A 13,379-nucleotide genomic window follows, 5' to 3' on the forward strand; every position below is an offset into this window, starting at 1 on the left:
GGTATCAAAAGATTGGGATCATTCCCTGCATATTTTCAGACCACAATGCTCTGAAGCTAGAACTCAATCACAAGAGGAAATTTGGAAAGAACCCAAATACATGGAGACTAAACAGCATCCTTCTAAAGAATGAATGGGTCAACCAGGACATTAAAGAAGAATTGAAAAAATTCATGGAAACAAATGATAATGAAAATACAACGGTTCAAAGTCTGTGGGACACAACAAAGGCAGTCCTGAGAGGAAAATATATAGCAGTACAAGCCTTTCTCAAGAAACAAGAAAGGTCTCAAGTACACAACCTAACCCTACACCTAAAGGAGCTGGAGAAAGAACAAGAAAGAAACCCTAAACCCAGCAGAAGAAGAGAAATCATAAAGATCAGAGCAGAAATCAATGAAATAGAAACCAAAAAAACAATAGAACAAATCAACGAAACTAGGAGCTGGTTCTTTGAAAGAATTAATAAGATTGATAAACCCCTGGCCAGACTTATCAAAAAGAAAAGAGAAAGGACCCAAATAAATAAAATCATGAATGAAAGAGGAGAGATCACAACGAACACCAAAGAAATACAGACAGTTATAAGAACATACTATGAGCAACTCTACGCCAACAAATTTGACAATCTGGAAGAAATGGATGCATTCCTAGAGACATATAAACTACCACAACTGAACCAGGAAGAAATAGAAAGCCTGAACAGACCCATAACCAGTAAGGAGATTGAAACAGTCATCAAAAATCTCCAAACAAACAAAAGCCCAGGGCCAGACGGCTTCCTGGGGGAATTCTACCAAACATTTAAAGAAGAACTAATTCCTATTCTCCTGAGACTGTTCCAAAAAATAGAAATGGAAGGAAAACTTCCAAACTCATTTTATGAGGCCAGCATCACCTTGATCCCAAAACCGGACAAGGATCCCATCAAAAAAGAGAACTACAGACCAATATCCTTGATGAACACAGATGCGAAAATTCTCACCAAAATACTAGCCAATAGGATTCAACAGTACATTAAAAGGATTATTCACCACGACCAAGTGGGATTTATTCCAGGGCTGCAAGGTTGGTTCAACATCCGCAAATCAATCAATGTGATACAACACATTAATAAAAGAAAGAACAGGAACCATATGATACTCTCCATAGATGCTGAAAAAGCATTTGACAAAGTACAGCATCCCTTCCTGATCAAAACTCTTCAAAGTGTAGGGATAGAGGGCACATACCTCAATATTATCAAAGCCATCTATGAAAAACCCATCACAAACATCATTCTCAATGGAGAAAAACTGAAAGCTTTTCCGCTAAGGTCAGGAACACGGCAGGGATGTCCGTTATCACCACTGCTATTCAACATAGTACTAGAAGTCCTAGCCTCAGCAATCAGACAACAAAAAATAATTAAAGGCATCCAAATCGGCAAAGAAGAAGTCAAACTATCACTCTTCGCAGATGATATGATACTATATGTGGAAAACCCAAAAGACTCCACTCCAAAACTGCTAGAACTGGTACAGGAATTCAGTAAAGTGTCAGGATATAAAATCAATGCACAGAAATCAGTCGCATTTCTCTATACCAACAACAAGACAGAAGAAAGAGAAATTAAGGAGTCAATCCCATTTACAATTGCACCCAAAACTATAAGATATCTAGGAATAAACCTAACCAAAGAGACTAAGAATCTATACACAGAAAACTATAAAGTACTCATGAAAGAAATTGAGGAAGACACAAAGAAATGGAAAAATGTTCCATGCTCCTGGATTGGAAGAATAAATATTGTGAAAATGTCTATGCTACCTAAAGCAATCTACACATTTAATGCAATTCCTATCAAAGTACCATCCATTTTTTTCAAAGAAATGGAACAAATAATCCTAAAATTTATATGGAACCAGAAAAGACCACGAATAGCCAAAGGAATATTGAAAAAGAAAGCCAAAGTTGGTGGCATCACAATTCCGGACTTCAAGCTCTATTACAAAGCTGTCATCATCAAGACAGCATGGTACTGGCACAAAAACAGACACATAGATCAATGGAACAGAATAGAGAGCCCAGAAATAGACTCTCCACTCTATGGTCAACTAATCTTCGACAAAGCAGGAAAGAATGTCCAATGGAAAAAAGACAGCCTCTTCAATAAATGGTGTTGGGAAAATTGGACAGCCACATGCAGAAAAATGAAATTGGATTATTTCCTTACACCACACACGAAATAGACTCAAAATGGATGAAGGACCTCAATGTGAGAAAGGAATCCATCAAAATCCTTGAGGAGAACACAGGCAGCAACCTCTTCAACCTCAGCCGCAGCAACATCTTCCTAGGAACATCGCCAAAGGCAAGGGAAGCAAGGGCAAAAATGAACTATTGGGATTTTATCAAGATCAAAAGCTTTTGCACAGCAAAGGAAACAGTTAACAAAACCAAAAGACAACTGACAGAATGGGAGAAGATATTTGCAAACGACATATCAGATAAAGGGCTAGTGTCCAGAATCTATAAAGAACTTAAGCAAACTCAACACCCAAAGAACAAATAATCCAGTCAAGAAATGGGCAGAAGACATGAACAGACATTTCTGCAAAAAAGACATCCAGATGGCCAACAGACACATGAAAAAGTGCTCCACATCACTCGGCATCAGGGAAATACAAATCAAAACCACAATGAGATACCACCTCACACCAGTCAGAATGGCTAAAATTAACAAGTCTGGAAATGACAGATGCTGGCGAGGATGCGGAGAAAGGGGAACCCTCCTACACTGTTGGTGGGAATGCAAGCTGGTGCAACCACTCTGGAAAACAGCATGGAGGTTCCTCAAAATGTTGAAAATGGAACTACCCTATGACCCAGCAATTGCACTGCTGGGTATTTACCCTAAAGATACAATTATAGTGATCCGAAGGGGCACGTGCACCCGAATGTTTATAGCAGCAATGTCTACAATAGCCAAACTATGGAAAGAACCTAGATGTCCATCAACAGACGAATGGATCAAGAAGATGTGGTATATATACACAATGGAATACTATGCAGCCATCAAAAGAAATGAAATCTTGCCATTTGCGACAACATGGATGGAACTAGAGGGTATCATGCTTAGCGAAATAAGTCAATCAGAGAAAGACAACTATCATATGATCTCCCTGATATGAGGGAGAGGAGATGCAATATGGTTTAAGGGGGTAGGAGAAGAGTAAATGAAGCAAGATGGGATTGGGAGGGAGATAAACTATAAGTGACTCTTAATCTCACAAAACAAACTGAGGGTTGCTGGGGGGAGGGGGTTTGGGAGAGGGGGGGTGGGGTTATGGACATTGGGGAGGGTATGTGCTATGGTGAGTGCTGTGAAGTGTGTAAACCTGGCGATTCACAGACCTGTACCCCTGGGGAAAAAAAATATATGTTTATAAAAAATAAAATTTAAAAAAAAAATTCAAAAAAATAATTGACTGCCTTTGAAATATCAACTGGAATCAAGTGATCAGGTGAGGTTTTCTGAGTTATTACTTTACTACACCATACTGTATATCTTTGTAATACAAAATAAAACATAATAAAATACTGCATGCTAATGTAAGGTAAAGTTAAAGAAAAATAACTTACCCACATAATTTTAGGATATTAAATGCAGATTCTATAAAGTGGGGCTGGTTTTCAATTTTTTCTGCACACAGATTCAAAATTTTAAATATTTGTGCTAAATCCCTCAGGGGCTTTAATATTTTTAGTTAAGAAATAAAATTAAGATTAAAAATTACCATATTCTTTACAGACTTCTATCAAGAAAGTCTATAGAATTCCATCTATTTTATTAAATGTGGTTGACAATGTTTTAATTATACTAATTTTGAACCCTAAATAGGAAAAATTAGAACCATATTTGTCTCAGGATCATTATTTAATTTTTGCCTCAGTAACCTCTTTTCAAAATATTGTTTTCTCTTCTCATCATATCTTTAGAATTTGATTACAAACTATTATACCATGGATTTAGCTGATCAGTAACTATTGGCAATAAGTAATAACACATTGAAAACTGTTAATGACTCAATTTTATTTTTCATCTTTCTCCCACTCAACTTACAAAACATACACCACTCCAGAATAAACAACCCAAACCTACCTTACTTTATTTTATTAACTTTATTCGGATGCATTTTCTTGCTTTTAAGGTTTAAACTGAGATTTTATTTCATTTAAAACTAGTATAAAAGCAAAATTTACCTCTTCTAAATCTTGAAATAACAGCACCTTTTATCTATTTAAAAAACCCACTGGTACATAAACACATTTCACAAATTTTCTTTTACAGCCAAGGAAACATGATAGTTGTGACATACTTCTTTGGTTGAATCCTATCACTTCTAGTCTCTTTCAAGGACCTTTTTAGGAAAAGATGGGGAATCGGGATATATTGTAAGTACAAACCTCTGTTAACTACCCATGGAAATGACCAAGATACTTCTCTAATTTATTTTTGCTTTATGTTTTATCATATATAAAGGCAGCCTAAGAAGGGCCATCAGAAATAGAACCATTTGGGGGCACTTGGAGAGCTCAGTCAGTTAACCAAGTCCAGCTCTTGATCTCTATTCTCAGGGTTATGAGTTCAAGCTCCAGTGTGGAGTCTACTTAAAAAAAAAAAAAAAAAAAAAAAGAGCCATTTGCCACCAAATCTCTAATGTGAAGAAGTAAAAAATGATGGAAGTGTTGAGGTATCAGGGTAAGATAAGGAAAGAAATCACTTGCTAGTGGACTTTTTTGGCTACCAATAAATAATGCTCAACATCCACAAGCCCTCAGGTAACTGATGGGCATAACAAATCCATATAAAAGAAGGTTAAAATAAGGCAAGGAAAGAATTAAAATAAAAATTTAAGGCAAATTTCCCTGAATGGGATCCTTAAGATGTTTGAAATACTGAAACAACCTAATTATTAGAGACTTACATCTTCTTTAGAAAACTCCTGGAGGTTGTGGAGATCAATACTACTGAAGGGGTGCTCTATAGACCACTGCCAGTTCTGAAATTCTCTGTTACCAGTCTGTGGTAAGATGACTACAGAAAGTGAGAGTTTTCTGTGACAACTGTATTGCCTTCTGTAATAGCTAAGTTATATGCAAAGCTTGTAACCACCACCACCCATAAACTGGTTCTTAAGCACAGATAGTTTTGGATTGCACTGGTTTCCATATGTTCTGATCAGGTGGTATGTACAGTAGGGGATAACATATTTATATACTATTGTACTGGTTATCATGCACTTGCATGTACATTAGCTCATTTAGTCTTCCTAACCACCTCATGGGTGCTGTTATCTCCATCTTATAAGGGTGGAGAAGTTAAGAAGTTTATCAACATTACAACTAATCAAGTAAATTGGTAAAAACAAGACTTTGACTTGGCCCTCCTAACTAGGTCCACTATCTCTCTGAGTCTATAAAAACTGCCATTATCTGCACAGAATTAAGTACATTAATCTGTTTCTTCAATTTTATATTCTGAAAAACAAGAAGTATAATTTTGTGAAAAACACAAAATGTTAGATATTTTCTGTGGTAGGCAGAATAATGGCCTGCTCAAAGATGTCCACAGCCTAAGTCCCAGGACTTGTGAATATGTTAACTTACATAGCAAAGGGACTTTTCAGATATGATTAAATTAAAAATCTTCAGAGGGGAAAGTTATCCCAGATTGTCCAGATAGGCCCACAGTAATCAGAGGGATCCTACCTGGGAAAGAGAGAGCGAGGAGAGGATCAGAGAAGATGTGACCACAGAAGCAGAGGTGAGAGTGGTACTACTTTAAGGGGCCATGAGCCAAGGAATGCCAGCCACCTTAGAAGCTGGGAAAAGCAAGGACGGGGATTCACCTCGAGAGATTTCAGAAGGAAACCAGCCCTGCCAACATCTTGACTTTAGCTCAGTGATGCTGACTTTGGACTTCTGACCTCCAGAAATGTAAGACAAAAGCTTTAAGCTATTTTGTGGCACTACGTTTGTGGTAATCTGTTACAGCAGCAAGAGGAAAATAATACAGTTTCTAATAAAAATTCTCTCATTTCAGGATAAATGAAACAAACATACATATTTATGTAAAGGATACAAGTCCATTCTGATAACACTGCACCAGTTTCTTGACAGAGTTAAGTTGTTTTTCTTCTAAATCATCCTAAAACAAGTTATCTATTTTAGTACTTTTGTGCCATTAAATCTGTTGAGATTTTTAAAATTTTCTTTAATATAAAAAGAAAGTAGTCATTAAAATTATCAAGTAATTCTTAAATTACTATGTTATAATGTAAGCATTATGTTTCCTGAAATTGTGAAGGTAAAAATAAATGTACCATTTAGATTTGATTGGGAAACTGAGAATCAAAACTAAATTAATATAAAAGCAGCATTTGTTTCCAGAAACAATATTAACGATACTTGAATTTGCTGAGCGTTTTTCTATGCCATGCTCCATATATATGTACTACAGATACATGTTATTTCATTAATTTTTAAAACCACCCTTTAGGAAGGTACCATTATACATATTTTCCAGAATAGGACACTCATGCTGAAACACTAATTTGTCCAAAATCACCTAGCTAAAAAGTGAAAGGGTTAAAAGTGAAATTTGACAATCTGACTGCAGAAATTGTATTTTTAGCCTCTAAATTATGCACAAACATCTTCCGCCAATTAAAACAAAACAAAACTCAATACAGTGATGTGTTTGTTTACATAACTGACTCTGTCCTTCTAAAGTTCTTAAATCCTTCGTGAGAAGCTGTGGCATTATATATATATATATATATATATATATATTTTTTTTTTTTTTTTTTGTCTACTCTTATTTAACAACTAGTAGGAGCTCTATGTGGTTGAGTTTTCCTTTTTTAAAATGCAGGTGTACTCAAAATTAAAAATAACTTTTATAACAAACACAGCCAGCAAGAGATACATTATTTTTATTGTCCTTTTTTTCTATGTTAAAATGTAGAAACTAAAAGATGTTAAAACAATAAATAAATTTTTGTGCCTACTAATCACTAGACATTGTTTGGTTTTGATTGGCTCTACCACAATCAGCCCATTTTCCAGAACTATGCAATCTTCACCCTGTAGTAATTTTATACTCTGTTGGCTTTTAGGCACTCTGTTGATTCTTGGGTAATGTCAGGAGAGTGTGGTGTGTGAGCATGCATTAAATGCATTTATTATCTTTTCTCCCAATGCCTAAACTCTCCCCTTTGAATCTTGTATCTGAAATCATTTCATCTCCATTCCATTTGGTATAAGATTCCTCTCAAAATAGATTACTTATGAGTATGTGTGTGTGTGTGTGTGTGTATATATCTCCAGATTTCATAGTAGAAAATTTTAAGTAGTACCTCACGATATGCTTTTTCTACCCTTGCTCCCCACATCCTACTTGTTAATAAGCAATTAATAAAGGCTAGAAGAATCTTCCTCTACCTTATGATTCCTTCTGTTTATAGCCACGATTGATTTTCCCATTCCACAAAACCAAATCTAATCTCCTCCTCCAGCCTCCCTATCAGTTTAAATACATTCATACTAACTTATTTAAACAGTCCTTGAATATAAGACACTATTTGAAATGTTTTCAACAACAACAAAAAAAGAAACAAGACTTATTTTGGGGAAATACATGTTACCTTTCAGGGAATCATAGTTTATAAGTGATATAGCAGGGAAATTTTCTCTAAAAGCTTACTTTATCAGTCTCTTCAAGGAGGTTGATGACACGATTGAGGTCCATGGTCTTGAAAGCACCCTAAAAATATACACACCTCTTAGAATTTGGGTCATGAGAATCAAGAAGTCACATCAAACACACTATTTTTATATGATATTGCTTGGCAACTTAAAAATATCTTATGATAAAAAGAGAGTGAGGGGAAGAGGATGATGGAGGGATGGGCAAAATGGGTGAAGGGAAGTGAAAGATACAGACTTCCACTTATGGAATGAATATCATAGGGATGAAAGGTACAAACAACATAGGAAATATAGTCAGTAGCATAGTGTCTGGTGATGGATGGGAGCTGCACTTGTGGTGAGTGCAGCCTAACTACAGATTTGTGGAATGACTATGTTGTATATCAGAAACTAATGTAACATTATATGTCAATTATATTTCAATTTACATAAAAGGGGAGAATGAAGGCTTATAAGAGTAAATGAATTTTGGAGTTAAAAACAAAACCTCTTGAATTCCAGTATTATCTTATAATCTTACTGTCTTTAATTTTATTAGTCCTGAAAGGCCCAAGAAAGCATCTGGAATAATAGCACTTGCATGCTTTGGAAAGTGAAATGATCTGATACATAGTTATTACACATCCCAACCATGCAAATTACATTGAGTTTGCCTATGCAGATATACATAAGACTTGCTTCTAAACTATAGGTAGGAGGTTACCTTCCCAAACAAGGTATCCCCTCTCCTCAGTTGGTACCAGCATTCTTACAGTCATCCACATTAGAAAACAGAATGTTGGGGCTCCTGGATGGCTCCGTCTGTTAAGCATCTGCTTCCAACTCAGACTCAGGTCATGATCCTGGAGTCTGGGGATCCAACCCCCTATGGGGAATCCCTGCTCAGCAGGGAGTCTGTTTCTCCCTCCCCTACCATGCCCCTTGCTTGTATGCACTCTCTCAAATAAATGAATATAATCTTAAAAAAAAAAAGAAAAGAAAATGAAAACAGAATGTCCAAGCTCTATAGATTTTATATCTTAAATATTTCTTGAGCCCATGCCATCTTACTGATTTATTCAATTTTCATCTCTCACTGAGGAAGATTCTCTGCTGTTCTCCCTGCCTCTACTCTTACACACTTCAACATGGTCTTCTACTCTATGGTCTGGATAATAAAATTCCAATCTGACCATAACCCACCTAAATCATTCAATGACTCTCCCCATTAATGCCCTTCACCTCTCCTCTATTTTCATTTATTGTGATAATCCTATTCTTCTCCTTTGTTAACTCCCACATGTGCTTCACAACTCAGCTCAAGTGTTGCCTCCCCAAGGGATGAAAAAGGATAGAACAAATGTCCTTCCTTTGTGCTCCCACAGCACCCTAGGTGCACACCCATTACAGTTCCCATCATAGTTCTAAAATGATTTGCATGTTTATCCCCCACCACACCCTGTCCCAAAACGCACCTGAAGACAAAGACCTTTTCTTTGGCATCCCCAGCACCAAAAACTGGGCCTGGCATATAAAGTTATTTGTAGATAAGTGAAGAAGGAAACAGAAGGTGCTATCATCCCAAATTTAAGTACTTATACAAAAATTTTTTGAATATTATTTTCTCTTTGTTTACATGGATAAATGCATGTATTTAAATACTATTTTCTTTTTTTGTTTACATGTGTAAATATGTAAGTTCACTTAGTGTTAACACCATTGTATTTTATGATCTTTAAATCTATAATACATACCTTTCACATTTCTACATAGATATCATCCCATTGCCTCTTAAATCTAGAATTTCTTTTCCTTTCACAATCACAAACTCATATTCTAATCTCAGGCAATGTCTTTCAAAAACTATTTTCAGCTAGGTATTCTAATTTTAATTCTGTAGAATACGTATCTGGGTGAGTTAATTTACTCAAAATGATTTTTACTTAAAAGATTAACAATAAAAATGATTTAATAAATAGTGATCTATACCTGGTATTATGGTTATCTTTAAAAACTGTTACATTTTACTGTTAAGTTGTTTAAATGATTAAATTTACTGTTACCAAAAAATTCAATGAATACAATTTTGCCTTCCAAGATTTGGGGCTTTAACAGTGCCATCTCCCACTACCTCAACTGTCTTCTTTTTTCCTCTTGTGTTCTCTGAGAAATATATATAGTGAGTTTTTATTTTCAGATTTTCTGTGATATTGGCTTTGCAGACTGGAAAGCATATTGAAATGAAAAGTCAATGCAAAATTTTCTTTTTGCCCATGTTGTCAGAATTGTTATCCCCAAATGAGCAGGTATAGCTTTTATTAAAAAAGAGTAGTAAAGGTTAGAGCAAAGATTCCTCTTAGATTTCTGATGCATTATTACTTCATGCTACTCTTGTGTTTTACTTGGTTGGCATATGTTATATTTTTAAGATTTCTCCTTCGCTCCCTCTGTTAGTCTATTTCTTCTTCTACAAATACTTATAAGCAGCTTCTATGTTTCAGAAACTGTGCTAGTATGGGGAACAACACTGCTCTGACCTCAAGCAGCTATCAGTCTGGCACGGAATAAAAGTAATACAGATAACATGCTACAAAATGCTCCACGAAGGCACAGGACAGCTTTCGGCAGGAGTAATTTGCATGCAGAGGTAAGATGGAGTAGGATTTGTGAGAGAACTGAAGGTTTGAGAGATGGAGATGGGGGGATAGCATGTTTGAGGGCCTGGAGGCAAGAGAAAATAAGGCATTGAGAGGATGGAGAGGAGCTCACTAGGTTGGAGAAGACAGTGCAGGGAATAGTGGCTACAAATGATGTTAATTACGTAAGGAGAGGTCAAACTGATGTAAGGATAGAAACAAAGGCAAAAGAAAACTTAAATTTCCTTACTACTTACAGCCCATTCAATAGGCAGAGTTACATTCCTCTAGGGACTCAGCTGCCTCAATGTTAATACTTTGCTAAGGGCAAAAGACAATCTTAGCTCAACCCCCAGGATCCTCTAAGTCTACTTTAACATATAAGAATTCTTTTGCAGGGGACCTGGGTAGCTTAGTGGGTTAAAGCCTCTGCCTTTGGCTTAGGTCGTGATCCCAGCCCCGCATCTGGCTCTCTGCTCAGCAGGGAGCCTGCTTCCCTTCCTCTCTCTCTGCCTACCTGTGATCTCTGTCTGTCAAATAAATAAATAAAATCTTAAAAAAAAAAAATCTTAAAAAAAATCTTAAAAAAAATCTTAAAAAAAAAAAAGAATTCTTTTGCTTTTGTTTTTGAAACTTCCTTTCACTCCCTCCTCTCCTTCCCCCATAATATACACGTTGGCAATCATTCTCCAAGCATATGACCCACCAATATACATCTGAAGATTCTCATGACTGAGTTTTTACTAAACAGTAGTAAATGATTTTTTCCTAACAATAGCTAGCCCCCTCAGGATCCTGGAAACCTTGTTTCCAAAAATATCTGGGAGGCTAACACTATCTCTAACCCCCTCCCAACTTGAAAGTCTAGAATGGGCCACTTCTCATGACCCCAGAGCAGCTCTTTCTGCACATGGTCCTGTCACTGTGCTTTAATTCAACCCTTTCAGCACCAAAGATGTCTGAAGAATTCTTTCTTGGCCATCGGCTTTGAACCCTAACATCCTTCCTACATCAAAATCATGAATCACAATAATGATCATAACATGATGGTGATGTCTATTTTTAGGTACAGTTGTAAACACTTTACATGTATTTCCTAATTGAATTCTATGGGGTAGTTACTATTATTAACTCCATTTTACAGAAGGCCTTGTGTGTTATGTAAGGATCTTCAGAAGCTATTGAATGGTTTGAGAGACTATATAAACAGACAATGGCCAGACTACATATGTCAACAGAAGAACTCTTGCCTACAATCTTTGCAGCAACCAAAGTGGGGAGCAATTTGCTCAGGAAAGTCAAGATTTGGCCAATGACTCCCAGATTCCCTATTTTTTGCCCCTCATATGCTATGTAGGACCAACCAGAAAAAGCCAAATATGCTTCCCAAATCAATCACATAGAATGCCCTGTTTGTAGTTAGCTCACCTCCAGCTTCCCCATAGCAACAACCGCCAACCGGAGCATGCTAAAAGCGTTCCTTTTTTTTTTTTTTTTTTTTTTAAACTACAAAGCTTCCCTGCCTGCCTTGGCGTCTCTGCCAAATTAAGTAATGCTGGCTGACTCTCTTTCTATAGTAAACTCTGAATATTAAATAGTCCCTGCTTATTCTCATTAAGGTGGTCTTTGTTTATTTCCACAGGCTTTAATCAGAGGAGTGTAACAATAAGCAGGTAATTTAGTTTGCTGAGTAGAGACTGAACTGGAAATGTCTAGGATGAACTGGAAGGGAGGTGGGAGACATCTGTAAAGGGCCTTGACTAAGGTACCAGCAACTGGATAGACAAAAGGGAATGGAATGAAGATCATCAAGGAGGTAGAATCCGTGGGAGCTAAGGAGTGATTTGATTTGGTGGGAGAGAGAAGAAAAGGTGATGATAACTCCTGGATTTGAAGAATCAAAGTAGTGACACCCTTTGCTGAGACAGGAAAGGCTGAAGGAAGAGGCTTGTGTTGAGGCTGGAGGTTAGTTAAACTGGGGGCTAGAGATTTCCAAATCAGAGGCTTCAAGTAATAATTGGAAGAGTTTGGGTAAATGAGAGCACACAGTAGAGTGAAGCAAAAAAGGACATACAGAGGAAAGTATCAAAATAATTGCTCTTAACATCATTAGATAGTTATAGAGAATTGTAAAAACTTTTAATAAAACCTTTTAAGATCAAAAGTTTAATACGCTGCTTTGAAGAAAATTAGACCTTCATTTACAGTTATAGGATGAACTTATTTTCCCATTTTACCAAAGGACAAGTCAAAGGGGAGAAATCCTCATTTGATAAACAATTATAGGGAAAGGAATTAACATTTATTGTGGTCCTTTTATACGTCTGGCACTTTATATCTTTTTTATGTGTCTGGCACTTTCTCTCTCTCTCTCTCTCTCTCTTTCTCCCTTTCTCTCTGTCTCTCTCTCTCCCTTTTTCTCCTTTTCTCTCCATTTCTCTTCCTTCCTTCCTCCCTCCCTCCCCGCCTCTTTCTCTTTTTTTTTTTTTTCTCTCTCTCCTACTAGGTAGGTTGCATGCTCAATGTGGGGCTTGAACTCATGACCCTGAGATCAAAAATCATATCCTCTACCTTTACCATAGAAACTTAGTATTATTATCCTGTTGATGAAACTGGGGCCTTACTTATTAAGGTCACAAAGCTAGTAACTGGGCTAGCAGGTCTGTTTGATGCAGGAGTGCTGGTTCCTTGCATCTTAGTTCTATGCCTGACTTCTCAATTGAGCACAGAGGTTATTTCTAGCAATCACTCCAAAACCAGGTAGGCAAGTTTAATGACACAGTCCATGGCAGTATTACAGACAGTGGCAGGATAGGACATTAAATAGAACATTGTGGAGGTTTTTAGAGGTAGAGCAAATTTGGGCAAGGAAGCTCAGCCATGATTCCTATGCAAGTCAAGTGATCACAATTTATTTATTCTATAAATTCTTTTTGAGTGCCTGCACTGTGCTAGACATTGTTCTAGATGCTAAAGATACGGTATGGAATAAAACATACAAAATCTCCT

The 13,379-nt window shown here is 36.6% G+C and overlaps 1 protein-coding gene across 6 annotated transcripts in view; it reads right to left on the minus strand.

The window, feature by feature from the left end:
* The window catches only part of CFAP69 (cilia and flagella associated protein 69), a 59,084-nt gene that overhangs the window by 40,351 nt on the left and 5,354 nt on the right, over positions 1-13,379 (minus strand). For 3 of the 6 annotated variants that reach the window (XM_032875630.1, XM_032875623.1, XM_032875640.1), the window contains exons 2-4: positions 7,751-7,810; positions 6,128-6,193; positions 3,625-3,734 (exon numbers count right to left, since the gene is read on the minus strand). In XM_032875630.1, coding sequence (XP_032731521.1) covers positions 3,625-3,734; positions 6,128-6,193; positions 7,751-7,810 — 236 coding nt within the window. Of the gene's footprint in view, positions 1-3,624; positions 3,735-6,108; positions 6,194-7,750; positions 7,811-13,379 lie in introns of those variants that run through there. The other 3 variants (XM_032875653.1, XM_032875647.1, XM_032875652.1) reach the window with 3 other exon arrangements.

This window comes from Lontra canadensis, unplaced genomic scaffold, assembly GCF_010015895.1.
Source record: "Lontra canadensis isolate GAN:19392208 unplaced genomic scaffold, GSC_riverotter_1.0 scaffold2, whole genome shotgun sequence".
NCBI lineage: Eukaryota > Metazoa > Chordata > Mammalia > Carnivora > Mustelidae > Lontra > Lontra canadensis.